General features: G+C 35.0%; 1 protein-coding gene across 1 annotated transcript; it reads left to right on the forward strand.

Moving 5' to 3' along the window:
• Positions 1–5,638: 5,638 nt before the first annotated feature.
• Positions 5,639–14,245, forward strand: LOC117333268. Its single transcript, XM_033892484.1, is given in 3 exon segments — positions 5,639–6,690; positions 6,692–8,195; positions 12,706–14,245. Coding segments are annotated over 3 exon segments (2,451 nt in total). The 5' UTR covers positions 5,639–6,051; the 3' UTR covers positions 13,014–14,245.
• Positions 14,246–15,524: the final 1,279 nt, after the last annotated feature.

Here is a 15,524-nt window from a genome sequence, read left to right on the forward strand (position 1 = left end):
TGTAGTGTTCATTGAAAAACTAAAAAGGTAGAGAAAATTTGCCGTTGTGACCAGTGCACGCTATGTCGAATAAATCTTATACCAGAAAATAATATCTTTGAAAAAAATATGAACGATGAATCGTATCTGAGTGCAAAAGTCTACTTATGTATTTCGTTATCAAATATATTATTATTGTTTGAATTGGTGAAGGCCATATCCAGTTATGACGTCTAATGTGTAAGTGAAACCAGTGGAACTAATATTTTCAATACAGTTTTGACAAAGAAAAATCATCTAAATAATGTACTGACATATCAATTCCTTCATATACATATTTCCCGTCCATATTCTGACTGCTCTGTATAGAATAAATATATCCGTTATTTAAGTTTAGTTAAGGTTATTCTTGTGTCCCAGACGACGTATAGGGAACCGATGCCACACAGGACCACAATTTGTATTCTGTGCAACTTAACAAAAGTTGTTTTATTAATTTGAAGGTCAATAACTGTTCATAGCTAATTCTTTCTTGAAGAAGAAAAGAAAGATTTTTTTTAAAATTCTTATCATCTAAAGAGTTTTAAAGATGTTATTATTCTCTAACAAAATAGAAATGACAATGTACTAATTTATCATGTTAACAACGATCACAATAGCCAAAGCAACCACAAGCTGGGAAGAGAACAAGGTCTGAAAAAATTGCGTTCCTAAATTGACTTTCCACAACAATTAAGAGAGTTCCTTTCTATAAACACAATACGACTCATGACTCCATATTTTATATCTAAATTGTATAGGGATCAAATACCAAAAATAGAGCCTTATTCATTTTTTGTCTTTTATATATATTTATATGTATTTATATCATAACATAACAAATTGGAACTCTTATTCATTAGAGATAATAATAGATCACTGAGGAATTCTACCTTAAGTTAGCATGAAATGGGTGTATCAAACAGGTGTTGGTTTTGTTTGATTACTGAAGTCAGGTAAATCCCATCACTATTTATTTACATTATGTAAGATTGTGAGAGCATACCCGTCTTTTTATTGACCTAGGAAAGAATGTAGGTGTGTTTGGTGCACAAATGTATCTAGGTGTGTCTGACAATTATATAATGCATGCAAATAAACTTGTAATAACTGTAATTTAAACTCAACATTGCTGGTACTAGGTCCGATGTAAATAAGAGGAAAGATTACAGAGGCAATACTGCTTAAAGGCAAACAATGAAATCTAGGTGTCACCACTTATCCGTGTAATAACATGTTCAGCCTGATAAGAACAATGCCTGTATGGGAAATATGGAGGCATTCATCATCTTGATAACAATGACAACGGTAATCAACCCAAAAGGAACATATTTCACTTTGATATTTTTAACATGACAAAAAAACTTGATTGTAAATTTCGCCAGCCTGCATCTCTAGAAAATATGTGTTGTTTGCTTATTAGCAGTCGAAAATCGTGAAACTGTTATTCAATTATATTTCCCGTGGGATTTATTTTCGCGTTGATGAACGAGAAGAGTCATTCGCGAATTCAAATTTTGCGATTATTTTTACGAAAATAACACATTTGGATTGAGGTCAAGCCATCGATTACCTATATAGAAGTCTTGTGGATTCCATGGCTCTTTCGCGTTAGTTCGCGAATTAAAGTGTTCGCAAAAGTCATTTACAGTATATCGAGCAATCATGTGTTACTAAATTCTGGTGGGAGTTTCCTGTTGGGGTATTGGGTGGGATATTTATTATTACAAATTAATGACATGATACTAAACCACTATTATTAAAAAAAAAATCCATAAAATAATCATTAACAAGTCCGTACTGTTACTTGTCTCTGTTTCATGTTCTCAACAATGCACTTTGATAAAACAGGTCAGATGTAAGTTTGAGGTGAATATTTTATAAGAGCTGGGAGTTGCCCTCAGTAAATGTGCTTTGATGGATATACATGTTAAACTGATATCTCCTATAAATCAGCCTGTGATGGGAGATCAAATAGCAATAATCTGCCTATATATAATGCATTACTGTCTTCGACAAAGCAGTATTAAGCGGTAGATGTGTCGTAAATGAAGCGATTTTGACGTACGCACATGGCGGATATATTTCGCGTGGAAAGACAAATATCATCTACATTACTACATTTGTCTTGGGTGACAACAGACCAGTACATTGAGGACGAGACTCCATATAAGCATAGGTAGTTAAAGCTTTGAAAGATATAATACTTTGAAATTATTCTCATTTCACAAATGTTGGAAATGTTTTAGTCTGAAAATATCAAAACTTCCGAAGGCTATTTCATTAGTCCAAAATAAAGGAATGTACATTGTATATTTTTATACAAACGGCACTTATTTTTCTATTATTTTCAAGGTATATATTTTTCCGATTTTAGCGTATCCCCCCACCCACCCCCACAAAAAGACCCTTTCAATTTACAACCATTAAAGGGGCATTCCTACGTTTGAATAAAATTTAGGTCGTCAAGTAGTAAAAGTTCTAATCTTAACATTAATAAGGCAGTTTTACTCTCAAGATAAACCAAAGTTCTTCGAGTATTAAGTCATGAAAAATCTTAATTCGACCTGAAGTATCATTAATTACCGCAAAGACATACGGTATTTGTATACGATACGCACTTTTCTTGTACATTTCGGCGTTAATTTCATTACATGTAGGCATAGATACTCATATAATCATCGTTCGGACATAGATTTCATCAATAGAAATTGTGCATGTTTCTGTGTATTTATAGCTACTGTCTAATATGTAATAATGATTGTTATATTCTAATGGGACTTTATACATGTCTGTACCCGTAAACGAACGAATATGATAACACAGACGAGTGATGAAAATAACGTGTAATGACTTTGATACCCTAATCACTCCAATTTTTTGTTTACGTTTGTTTTTATTTGCTTTACGTGCTAAGCCGCTTATGGATTTACAAAATTTGGTTCCTAACTTCACTGACGAGTCCTAATAGGACACAGCATCTAATTAATGCACTTTTCCGTATGTGCACATTTACTTAGTGGTTAGTAATATGTTGCTTTATGCTTGAACCATTTGTTCTTAAACATGAAAAGCTATACATATGCCTGGTAAAAGTTTGTATGTAATGTAGATACTTATAATTTGATTCAAGCGTTTTGTTGACCATTTGATATAGATATAACCTAGCGTTATGGAACCTCACACATGTATTTAGGTGCTGTGTTATGAAAATCATACTCTAAAGGAAAAGTCATTTGTGCTGAACCAATATTGTGCGCTTTGAAATGGCTAATCCAGTTAAAACGCTTCGCTGTAACAATGTTTACCATTATATATTGATAGAGTATAACAAAAGAGAACATTGGTTCCTCATCACTATAATAAATGGTATGTCATATAGAGCTGATCTGTGAGTGTCATGTTGTTTGTTTGTTATATTTACTAATAAAAATGGTCTATACTTGTGACGAATATGTAGTATGTAGTATTCTGTTAACTTGTATGGTACGCTTTAAATCATCTGAATAGTGACATGTTTCCGTATGCACGCATTTACTTTACACGTTATTTTGAAATCATTTTTAATCATGCGGCTATTGCACCTCTCGGTGTAGATTTGGACATCTCTTTGGACGTATTTTAGTCGCCTTCTGGGTATCTGCGCTGTGGGTCCTTGGCGTTGAAGGTGGTTCCTGGAGGGACGCGGCGGATGTGTGGTGCCATTTGTTTCATTTTGCCTCTACTGTCTTGCATTGAATGTTTTTGATATTTTATTACAATCCTTTCCCTTGGGTTTCTGTGATATTATTTATGTTGAACAAACAGGTCTACATTTTATTTTAATTACGAAAGTCTTTGTATATGTCGTGATGTTGTATTTGGGTCTGGAGCATATTAAAAAAAACGAGAGTACCGATGGGTGTTATTGTGGGAGGTAACAAATCTCTCCCAAACTATATTGTAGTCCCGTCCATGATATGAGATTAAGAGAAAACCGGAGTTCCTGCACAACGTAGTCTGCCAGGTGACCCCATTCCTTCCGCCTGATTGGGGAATTGAATCCCAGCCGCCTTAGTGAATGGCGATTTTGTGTCCACGAATGACTTCCATTCGGTTTTTTTTCATTCACTTATCTGTTAAGGTATTAACTTATTTAATATTGTAAGGGTGTCAGGGAATCACAATTAAAATATGTATATGTACAATTTGTATATGTATATAAAGAAAAAAAACTCGACAGCACGTCTTTTGTACTTTCGTCGCATCTTGGCGATTATTCAGACTTGTTGTCGAGCTTTTCTTTTTCCTAATGTATTACTTCGTCCGGAGGGATTATACTTAACAGTCTTATTATATCGATACTGTAGTTAAGGGTTAAACTGTCTTTTTTGTGTGTCTATGGTCGATATAGATGCCAGAGCTTTGCAAACAAATGTCATATTGTGCGCTAGACACCAAAAAAGACAGTTTAATGCTTATGTTTACATCGACATTTTTGTTTGTTTGTATTTTTGAAAATTAAAATTGATTTGGCATAAAAAATGCCAATATTAAGCGACTTCGTCAATGGGGTTCGACAAATGGAACAGCCTATTTTTTCGAAATTCATTTGTCACGTGCAGATTGGCTAACAAAAAAGTGCATTGAAATAATACGAAAAAAAACACAGTCTGTTCAATTCTTTTTATTATTTGGGTAACAAAATTGTATAAAATTTCGTTTTGATACTTTTTAATTAACATATTAGTTCCGGTGGGTGAATATATTCATGCGCGGCATGGATTGATGTAACGTTTTGGGTGTCAGTTATGCTCACATAGACTGCAAATCTTTTTACTTATTTTATGTCGTGGCTTTGCCACCAAAATGTAAATATACGAACATATTTGAGTGCTTATCTTTCGTAGAATCTGTGAAAATTTGAGAATGCGCTAAAATTTTAGTACGCCAAAGTGTCTACTTGTTCAGTAACAAATATGTCAAAAAACGATAATAACTACAATTGTAATTTTGTCTGGTAATCTGTTCGGTGTGATCATTACAACACTAATAATACTAAGCGTTTGATAGATACAGAGATTTTACATATAAGTTCAAATGCATACGAATACTGTATTTTCACGGAGATGATATTTCGCGGGTGTGCCAGTCGACCTAGTTCGCGATATATCACCCAACTAACCTTGTTAACATACTACATAAAACACTTCTGTGTATATAAATGTTTTCGCGTTATTATTAATTAAAGCCAGTGAGTATAGCGAAATTATATTCCCCACGAATATTACCAATTATACAGTATATTGTCTCGTCACGAGTCAAAAGTAAATGTATAATGATGGCTTTTGTGATGAATGAAGGTCATACATATTTCAACGTCTATAGAAATGTAAGCCACTGTAATCGAAATCCACACTGGATACAGTGCGTGTTAAAACCAATAGGGTATTGATATTTGAATGCTGCATATAGGCTTACCATACGTAGGTACAAAAAGTTAATATACCTGTACTAGTCCGCTGAACAGGATATGTATGTATGTGTGTGTGTTTGAGTGTGTGTATGCATTAACATATTCACTAAAATAGGACTAGTATAATTTAAGTGTTGCTTCAAATAACCAAATCAACACTTATTGACATTGTCTATTCAAATGGTGTTTGCTCTTGTGTGTTTGAATGCAGATAAATTTAATGTCACTCATCACACATACACGGAGTATTGTTGTTCATATAGTAATGTATTTGTTAACAAGAGTTTGACTACAATATAGACATGCTTTAAATATTTTACACCGATATATGTGTATATCAATGTGGTAATTTCAATCTACTGAACAAATGGGATATTTGACAACAGTTCAAATGACCCAAGTTAAAATGCAATCAGTCTGTTTTATCGACTACTTGTATGCGTGGTAGGATATTTACTTATCCCTTTACTTACTAGGAGATATAAGGTTATGGTAGATATGAACTTGAATCGCCGTCACCCAACCGTCCATTGATCTATTTGCAGGTCCTACATAGGCGAGCAGATAAGTTTACACAAATGTCGTCTGCTAGTGGATCACGTGACTCTTCGGGCACGGCGCCAAAAATTGTGCCATTAGGATATTCGGCCCGGGTGCTATACACGTTCCTTCCACATGAGAACGAACAGACGGAAATATTCGTCTCTGAAGGTGAAACTGTTCGTCTGGAATATAGGGTGGACACATGGGTGTTCGTAACGTCAGCTGAGGGAGAATCTGGATATATCCCTGCTGACATTTGTGTTCCTTTAACAGGTGAAAATAGCTGTTCCACTGAAGGTGGTACGTCAGAATTGCTCACAACAGGGGAGGCATTGAACTCTATTGGCAAGCATGTTACCATAAAGGACACACTGATTGGTGTTTCACAAACACCAGAAGACAAACCGGATGTGTATTCGGTAGAGGATAAAATATCGGATGATTCATCTTTAGGATTAATAGAACACGGGGGTAACATTCATACAAAATTCAGTGAGTTGAATAAAGTTCCCAAGGAGATATATATTCCGCTGGAATCTTTTAAGCGGCCAAGCAGTGTAACTTTCCCAGTCCCTAGCGTTGAAGCCGAAAGTGTGAACGGGGGTACGGTAATAGCGACCTGTGATATATGTGGACGATACATCAATCGACTTCCCTCACAAGTTCAGGGTTTGATCAAATTCTAACGGAGGTAAAGCCGATTTACAATCACGTAAGCTACTTAACGCAACACCGTCATATACAATACAGGAATTACTATCGAAGTTAAGCACAGATCCTTCTGTCAGCCGTGACAAAGCTTATCGTAACGATATTAACCATATTGAGTTGTCAAAAAAATATGATCCAGCCGAAAATATACTTAAAAATCTCCGTGCAAATTGTGAACAGTGCAATGCTCTAAAACAGTATTTAAAACTTCAAGGTGAAAATTCAATGTCAACCGTTTATACAAATAATCGGGATCTGAAACTGGACACAGTGAGTGATTCGGATTCCGAAGAAAGTGTTGAACGAAAAGATGATATAGCTTCGCGTGAAACCCTTAAAGGGGCTGGGGAACATATGGAAAATGAACGCGAGGAACAATGTGATAGACAGGTTAATAGTGATGACGATGATTGTCCGCCTCCACTACCAAGCTCCTCTCCCCCGCCTCTGATAGATCTAACGTCAGGGGGAAAGGACTCGGACATGGAGAGCCCGGACAAGGTCGAGTCGGTGATCGTACAGGAAAAGCCGTCTGGGGTCATTAACAGGGCGCCAGGGACGAGAACGCTTCCTACCGTGCCTAAATATGACAGTAAGATGGCATGGAACGACAAAACGCTGACAACTCCCTATAACCACGTGTTCAACGATGATCAAACATTCTTTGATCCTCTTCTTCAGCCGGATATGGGAAATCCGGATGAGGATTTCATGAGACAGGGTAGTAGAACTACCAGTGGATTTGCTAGTTCAGAAGGCAGTGTAGAAAGCTCGGAACCTGATAAATTTCTCGGAGCTGACGGAAAGTTGTATGATAGTGAAAGTGATTTGTGTGTAAAGCGAGTATCCGAAAGTTCTTACCCATCGTCTGATGAAGGGGTCAGGTCCCATAGCGGTTTGAGTGACCTTGCATCTCCGACTGCATTATCTCCCGATGGGAACGGTGTTGACCTTTTAGGCGGGTTTAGTAATTCGTCCATGAATGATCAAGACTTATTAATTCCTTCTGTGAATCTGTCGTCTGGCGATTTGTTAGACCGGACGCTTCAAACCAACTCATCAGTGGACGTAAGTGATATTTCAGCAAGCAGGAATTTGAAGAGTAGTAATGATGCTGTATCAAAACCGTCTGAATCCGACAGAAGCAACAATGGTGCTAAGTCCGAAAACTCTCACAGCAGCAAAACATTACCGGCCACACCAAAGCATTTCGACTTCAGGGCAAACCTTATGGTGTTGGGAAATCGACCAAAGATACAAACATTGCCAAATAAACTTATGGTGTCGCCAGCTCTTCGGACGCGTCAACACACTACCACAGCTATGGTCAGTTCTGTTAACAACAACAAGCGTGAAGAGGAGCCTAGAACAAAAATTCGTCCTTCTATCATCACTATCGCCCCACCAATGGGCGACAAGATGGTAGTTGCAAGACGTCAGCAGCCTGTCACACCGGCCAGAACCAATGGTAAGTCTTATCATGTTAAATAATAACTGAATTTGGATGTCTATCATAAAACAATATCAATATAATAATGTTTACACACGTCACGTCAAATGTGATCACCTTGTATTATGAACATTATATGTACTAGTCTATACGCGGAAAAAATGAGTTTTAATGCGCGCTAATGATATAAGTTGATACAAATCTTAATATTTAAGGAGAAAACATGGTTAGATAACACTCAGAAATATTGTAAAATAGTGTTGTATCTAGCGATTTCTGCTACAGCTTGACTGTAAATATAATAGTAGAGACGATATGAAACGAAGTTGTGATTTATAAAGCTGGATATATAGTGAAACCTGACTTTAACGACACTGTATAGGACTTTGTCTACGTGTCAGATATGACAGTGTGTCGGTTAAATCAGTGTCAACAATGACCGTGGACATGTCTGGTGGATTGGGTTAGATATTACGAGATGTTGTTAAAGTGTAAGTCGGTGGTCGGTTAAGTCAGGTTTCACTGTACAAAAAATGATTATGTTTCTAAGTCAAAAAGAGCCTAGTTTCTTTCAGTACATCATACCTTTTATATTACTGGTTTTATTATAGGGCAACAATAGATAGAGTTAACGTTGAAACACAACAACATTCATCGGAATCGGGCTCTTTATGAAAACATAAGGTCCCAATATCTCAGTAATGTCTTTGATATTCTCTTGCAATATTCACAAACCCTTAACAATACAATACAATTTCTACCTAGAATCCCATCAGAGACCTACCATTTGTAATAATGCGATTTAATCATACATCAGCGCTCACATAATGTCCTATAAATTATTCTTTCCGTTCGTATGTAAAATACATTTATGATTTATCCAGTCCTGATATTTTCACGATTGGACATAGATATAAGCCCCGGATCCGTGTTATCGGATGGGTAACTACAAAGACATTTACCAGGTATTGGTTGGTAAAGTCCTTACCAGTCCTTCAATAATACAAACAAATAACATGATAACTGATAGCACTTGGTATACAATTTTTGACATCGGGAGCGTTTAAATATGGCCACGGTTTATAGATTCCTATAGATTAAAGCCTAACTCACGGTGGTAATTACGATCGAACGGTTCAGGGTCATTGTGCACATGAACAATGCCCGCCATGCGAACAGTCCACACGTGGAATACTGGAGTTTAATAGAGCGAGGTTTAATTTGTTAAATCGTGTTATCAAAATAAGCTTATATTTCGCATCCACTTATCTACATTGTGTTACACTGGTATGTGTAAATCACCGTTTTCTTTATCACTTAGTACTACCTACATCGTGTGTATCAGTATATGTACAACAACTGTTAGAGCTGTTCTTTTATTAGTCATACTACATAGACAAATGCTACATACAATATCAATATAACTTCAAACCGAAAAAAAAGATGTATATAATTTCATATACACTTCCATTGCAAAAAAGAAATCAAGTCCTTTCTATAATTGATAAAAACATAATAACACATTGACTATACAATCATAATATGTGAATTTTAAATAATGTCTTTGAAATAGACGCGTGGAGAGCGATTTTGTTTTACCTTTGCAACAGAATAAAACAATGTAACATTAAACATATTACAATAATATAAGTTAAACTTTCGTTTGATCAAAAAAGAGGATATAAAAAGCTTTCTCACATATACCCACCCACAAATCTACTATAAATAAACGAGACTGTACTACCAAGCACAGTTTCTAAATCCGTTGATAAAACACCCTGGATATTAATTAGATTCAGTACCTGTGATTTGTATCTGTATACCAACCAGGTAGATTCAGCCATTCATACCTGAACTCTCAATGACCTCGCGTACAAAAGCCGTTTTCTATCCCACCTTCTGTGAAACGTGGGCTGAAAGCCATTTATTGGTTTTTCACTTTTGTAACATTACGTTTTAATCCTTTTGAAATCTTTGCTCATATTAACGTTTTAATAGTATGGGGGATCTGATGAAAAAACGTATTTGAAATGTTGACCAAATTTCATTCAGCAAATATACAAATTCATTTTTGATATACCTTATATCACTGAAGTCACCACTCTAGATTTGTCCTTAATATGAAACTAAATATATTGTGGTCAGTGAAATGTAGGAACGCTTCGTATATCAATCCCAAACAATAAACGTGAAAATGGATTATCCTGCTTTACTTAATTGGCATTATCGCCCAAATTTTTGATGACACACCGAAATATAACGTAATGATGACGCCATATCCATCCATGATATTATAATGGTGGATAAGTTACATTCTTGAAAAAGAAGACGTAATAATGAGACGTCGAGCTTCTATAAATTTATTTTGCATGAAATGGCCATGCTGTATTGGTGTAAGCCACGTGATCATCCCAATAGGAGATATTCGGTTCGACGAGATGACGTAAGCAGTCGACAGTCGAGTAATACACATTGATTGCTTTTATACTAATGTAATATACTGTAAACATGTTAAAAAAATAGGGTGAACACAGCCTTAACCTCGGTATTTGAAACTTTGTAATCTGATAGAGCAACGACCTGTACAAGATTACTATTATTCCCGTTACAAATCACATGACGAAGTACACTATACAAAAATCCATACACAAGGCTTTGTTTCCTTCCACTTCTAAAGCAAACAAGTGGTTGTCTACTCAACCAAGATTTCCAAATAAACAGATAAAAATGATTGTGTATACTTAATACCTCTTTTCATTAAGCATGTGACATTTAGTTCATGTGTAAAATGTTCGAATAAGAGTATGTATATGTTTATTAGATTCGGTTCTTTATTTGATAAGGTTAATATATCATGTAACAGACAAGAAGGTTAATATATCATGTAACAGAAAAGATATTGCATATCAAATGAATTTGCCTTTAACCGTTGAATATTGGGTGTATCTATCAGCACGATAATAGATGTTGAATTTAAAACAGTTCACGAGATAGTGCTAGGGGAAATCGGAGAATAAGTATTCTGATAATTCGTCATTTCCTTTCTTGACAACTGGCCTTGACAATACAAAGTTTAACAATAACATGACCTTTCATACATGTATAGCGTCCTGCCTCTGAGATAAATAGTGGAATTCCTAGAAATTTACTTTGGGGAGAGTTGCAGCGAAAATTCTCGGAACTCTCTTTTGCATTATGTTATTTCTACCATGGCTTTTCAAAATGGAATGTCTTTTGAATGATTCTTGTTCGATGATAAAATTATATATTGCTACATGGTCATGTTTTAATGTCCGCATAGTTGAGTGTTAAATGGTGGCCTGGACACAGATATACACAAAAATGTATTGAAGAACTTTAAACAATCTACACTGGCGAAAGCATTTCATATAATTACCATAGTGTAGTACGGTATAGCCCGCCGCTAATATATTCTTATATTCGTAGTTCAACATGAACTTTAAAAAGGGTGTAACCGCCATTAAGAAAAGCAAACAACTCCCCGTAATAAATATTTGTTGAGAGTAAACACCTCGCGTTTATTGATCTGTGTATACGTGTGTTGATAATTCTTTAGCATATATGCGTATCGTATCGCTGGCCAGATATGTGCCCAAAGGATTAGCTTCATTTTGAAAAAATCTAAAATGTGTGTATTTCTTCAAGTTGGTGAAACAGGTGTTGACATACGTGTATCTATCACAAGCACATACTTTATTGTCTTTGAAAATATTCCATGGCACGAAAAGAGCTTGTTAGTTTTAATATGATAATATCAAAACTGTGTACATAGTAAGTATGCTAGACATGTAAATGAACGTACATGTTCAACGACATTGATTCTACCGAAAAGACTGACGTAACGATTTTATTTTCCCTTTAAATCCAAACTAAGTTCATATTCGTTGGTATTCTCATCCATAAGATCGCTTTTTCAATTGATCAATGTTTAGATTTGCTCCGCATTTTGCCATTGACACAATGCTCAGAGGCACCCTACGCCTATAACAACCACTGGGTCACGTGACATTGAAAAGGCGGTAATCTTTTTGTTAGTTCAGTTTTCAAAATTGACGAAAATGGTGACGTTATGTAAATATAAGTATTGAACAGTGGTTTTCATTTGTTATAGTCGATGTGGAAGTAGGATGTATATTGGGCAAATGCAGAATGGGAACCCAACGAGTTATCGTGGCATTTGTCCACCATATATCTTGCTGCCAGTTTGGTATCATTTATATGCATATTTTGTCGACTCTTTGTAGAACCAAAAGGGGCAGTATTTAAAGCAAATAATCCCGTATTCCATGCATATTGACCCTTAATGATTCCTTAGGATGGAGGGGAGATGTCAGCAAATGATTCCATAACAAAGGAATTATACCAAGTACACTAATTAGGAAAGAAATCGGGGTCAAACCGGAAAACAATGCTGCGTTGTGTAAAATCGTCTATACATACTATATGTGGATTAAATGTGAGCTTAAACATGAAACAAATTTTAATCAATTCTCTTTTCCTGTTACAGCAGATCGACAAGATGAAAAAGACATCAAAAAGACTCTTCACGAACACTCTATGTCTCCCAGACGAACTAGTCAAATGCCTATGCGCGCGCATCACTCTATTCATGCCGAAGCTGGCAAAGATTCTCGCATGGCAGGGAAACCAAATGGAAGGACTATTCTTGTGAAAAAACGCACAAATCAAATATGGCGCCCTCCAACTGGATCGCCGGAAGGAAGTGAAACGCCTAGACCCTTTTCCCCATTTGGAGGGACACTGCCGCCCTCAAAAATTGGGTCAAAGAAGAAAGTCGTGGAAGTGTTTGTGTAAATTCATGGAAAATTATCTTCGCGTTATATGTATGATTCAGAACGAGGCTAACATGTTGAAAGGAAAGTGAAGCCTGCCAGTGTTGGATTACAATATTGTCATTATTTAATTGAAGAGTATAAAATGTGCTGTTTCCAGAGTACATAAACTATTTTATGACTTCGACATATTTAAATACCGCGTAGCTGCGTAGCATCCTGTTTGATAACGATGTTCAATTTGCTAAATACGGTGCACATGTTAATTAGAATCACGATTGTTATTACAAAATTATAAACCTATGTATACTTAATTATTGAATTTGATTTTAAATGTTTCATTAGTCCAGCATCATTGTTGATATCCATGCTATTTTATGGTTTTTACTAGGTTTGTATTGTTCACAAATTTAAATTGATACATAATTTCACTCTAGTAGACAGTAAATAGAATATAAATAATCAGTCTACTAGTTTAGCTTTCTTAAAATAACCTTAAATTCAAATATGTAAATAAAGTGTTAATAGTACAATGCATTACAATTGCATTATATTATGCCTACAAGAGCTTTAAAAGAAAAAATCATAATTTATGGTATAAAACATATCAGAAAATAATTTCTTATAATGGTCGAATTTTATCTTGAACTTCAGAAAATGTGTATTATTAATGAATTAATGAAAAAAAAATGTATAAATTGCACGACTAAAACCCATTTCCTCATACACTTTTAATCAAATATTATTTACAATACCTAATAAAAATACGGAATTAAACCTATTGTAAGTCGTTTTCTGATATTTAGTCAATATATTATACTAAAGGACATAGGTTGTTATATACAAAGCGCATAATTACACTTTTTGTCAGAAAAGTATTTACATTAGGCGTAATGAACTACAATTTGAATTACCGAATATTGAAATACTATATCATATTACTGTGATAGTGAATTTATCCAAATTTCTTGTTAAATCTGGACCAAATTTGCACATTTTGACTGTGATAAAATGACTAAGGCCAAACGATAAAAATGCATGTTTCAATATTGTTAAGGCCAAGTATACTTAATTGAAAATCCTGCAGCTAATTAAGATTAGTGTTACATTTTGAATTTGTTATATTCAAATAGTTATATATTTATTTGTACATACATATATATTTATTTGAAAATGGCTATATAGCTTGTGTCAAGATGTGATGATATTATTATACCCCGATCTGGGGCAATAAACCAAATCATTTCGAACATTGTTGATTGTTAAATGTTTATTTTATTTTATTGCATAATATCAGAAATATATATTGAACACTGTCCTCTTGATTGTATACAATATATACTAATTGTATACAAGACCTTAATTCTAACTCAAAAATCGACAAAACTAGGCAAGAAATATGGAAGATATATCTACTCAGTAAAACGTACATTAACCAAACATTTCAGAAGAGTGAGGCCGATTCTATGATCAGTGTAGTATATTTCTGGTTTAGATCTCAGTCATTCACCTTCATCGCTGAGTTAACGGAAAGTCTATGACTAGGAAGTAAGGAGAACCGGGGTATACCGTAATGCACCGCCTCATCATGTTTACATGCCATCAAACCTCTGATAATGAACTATATCCCACATATACAAATGAAATTAAGATTGCATACGTTTTGGTATTCTATTCATTTGATCACCCGGTATTTGAAAAAAACTTGGTAGGACACTCTGGAATCTAGAATGCACATTTCATGTTTTAAGTTGCCAAATAAGCGCGACTTGGATTTTTAATTATTTGCTAAATGATGATATCCCTACATATTGAAAATCGTGAGGGTTTTCGATGCATACAAATTCCTGTACGCCAATGTTGTGTAATTAAGACGTAAAAACCTGGGTGTAATGTTTTAACAATGTTTTCCGATTTTAATTTTGATCAGTAGCATGGGAATATGTATCAAACAAATAATTTTGTTTTAATTGTATACAATTGTATGTGTAAAATAAGAAATTGGAACACATTCAATAACTAAGAAACGTAAATATGATACCATATTGTCATTGGCGAATAAATCGCTTTAGTAAAACGGAAATCGTATACATTTTCTCATGGTCATTACTTAATATATGTTCTTGGCTCGTGTCAGAAGGGTACGGTAAAATCAGAATTTATACTAGGTTGAGAAAATGTCCTCCTGTATTGAATAATCGTCGTAAACAACTCACTGGATTAGTGCTTCACGCTCGTTGTACCATTTACCATGAACTTTACCGAGGATTATTTTCGTCACTTGATGCCAAATGAACTGATATTAACTCTGTTATTGTACATGATTATGTGTACAAAAAGTCCATAACGGAATGGCCAATGGTTGACCGTTATATCAACACATCCATTAATCAATGAAAGTATTCCTATGCAAAGTGTAGCGGTGAACACTTGTTCCAATATTGACCTTAAATCTGAGCCGTGTTTTCTTTACGTTAACCTTCAAATAGGGCAAGGGTAAATGGCTAAATGTCGTAGACTTACACAACGGTAC

This window comes from Pecten maximus, chromosome 8, assembly GCF_902652985.1.
Source record: "Pecten maximus chromosome 8, xPecMax1.1, whole genome shotgun sequence".
Taxonomy (NCBI): domain Eukaryota; kingdom Metazoa; phylum Mollusca; class Bivalvia; order Pectinida; family Pectinidae; genus Pecten; species Pecten maximus.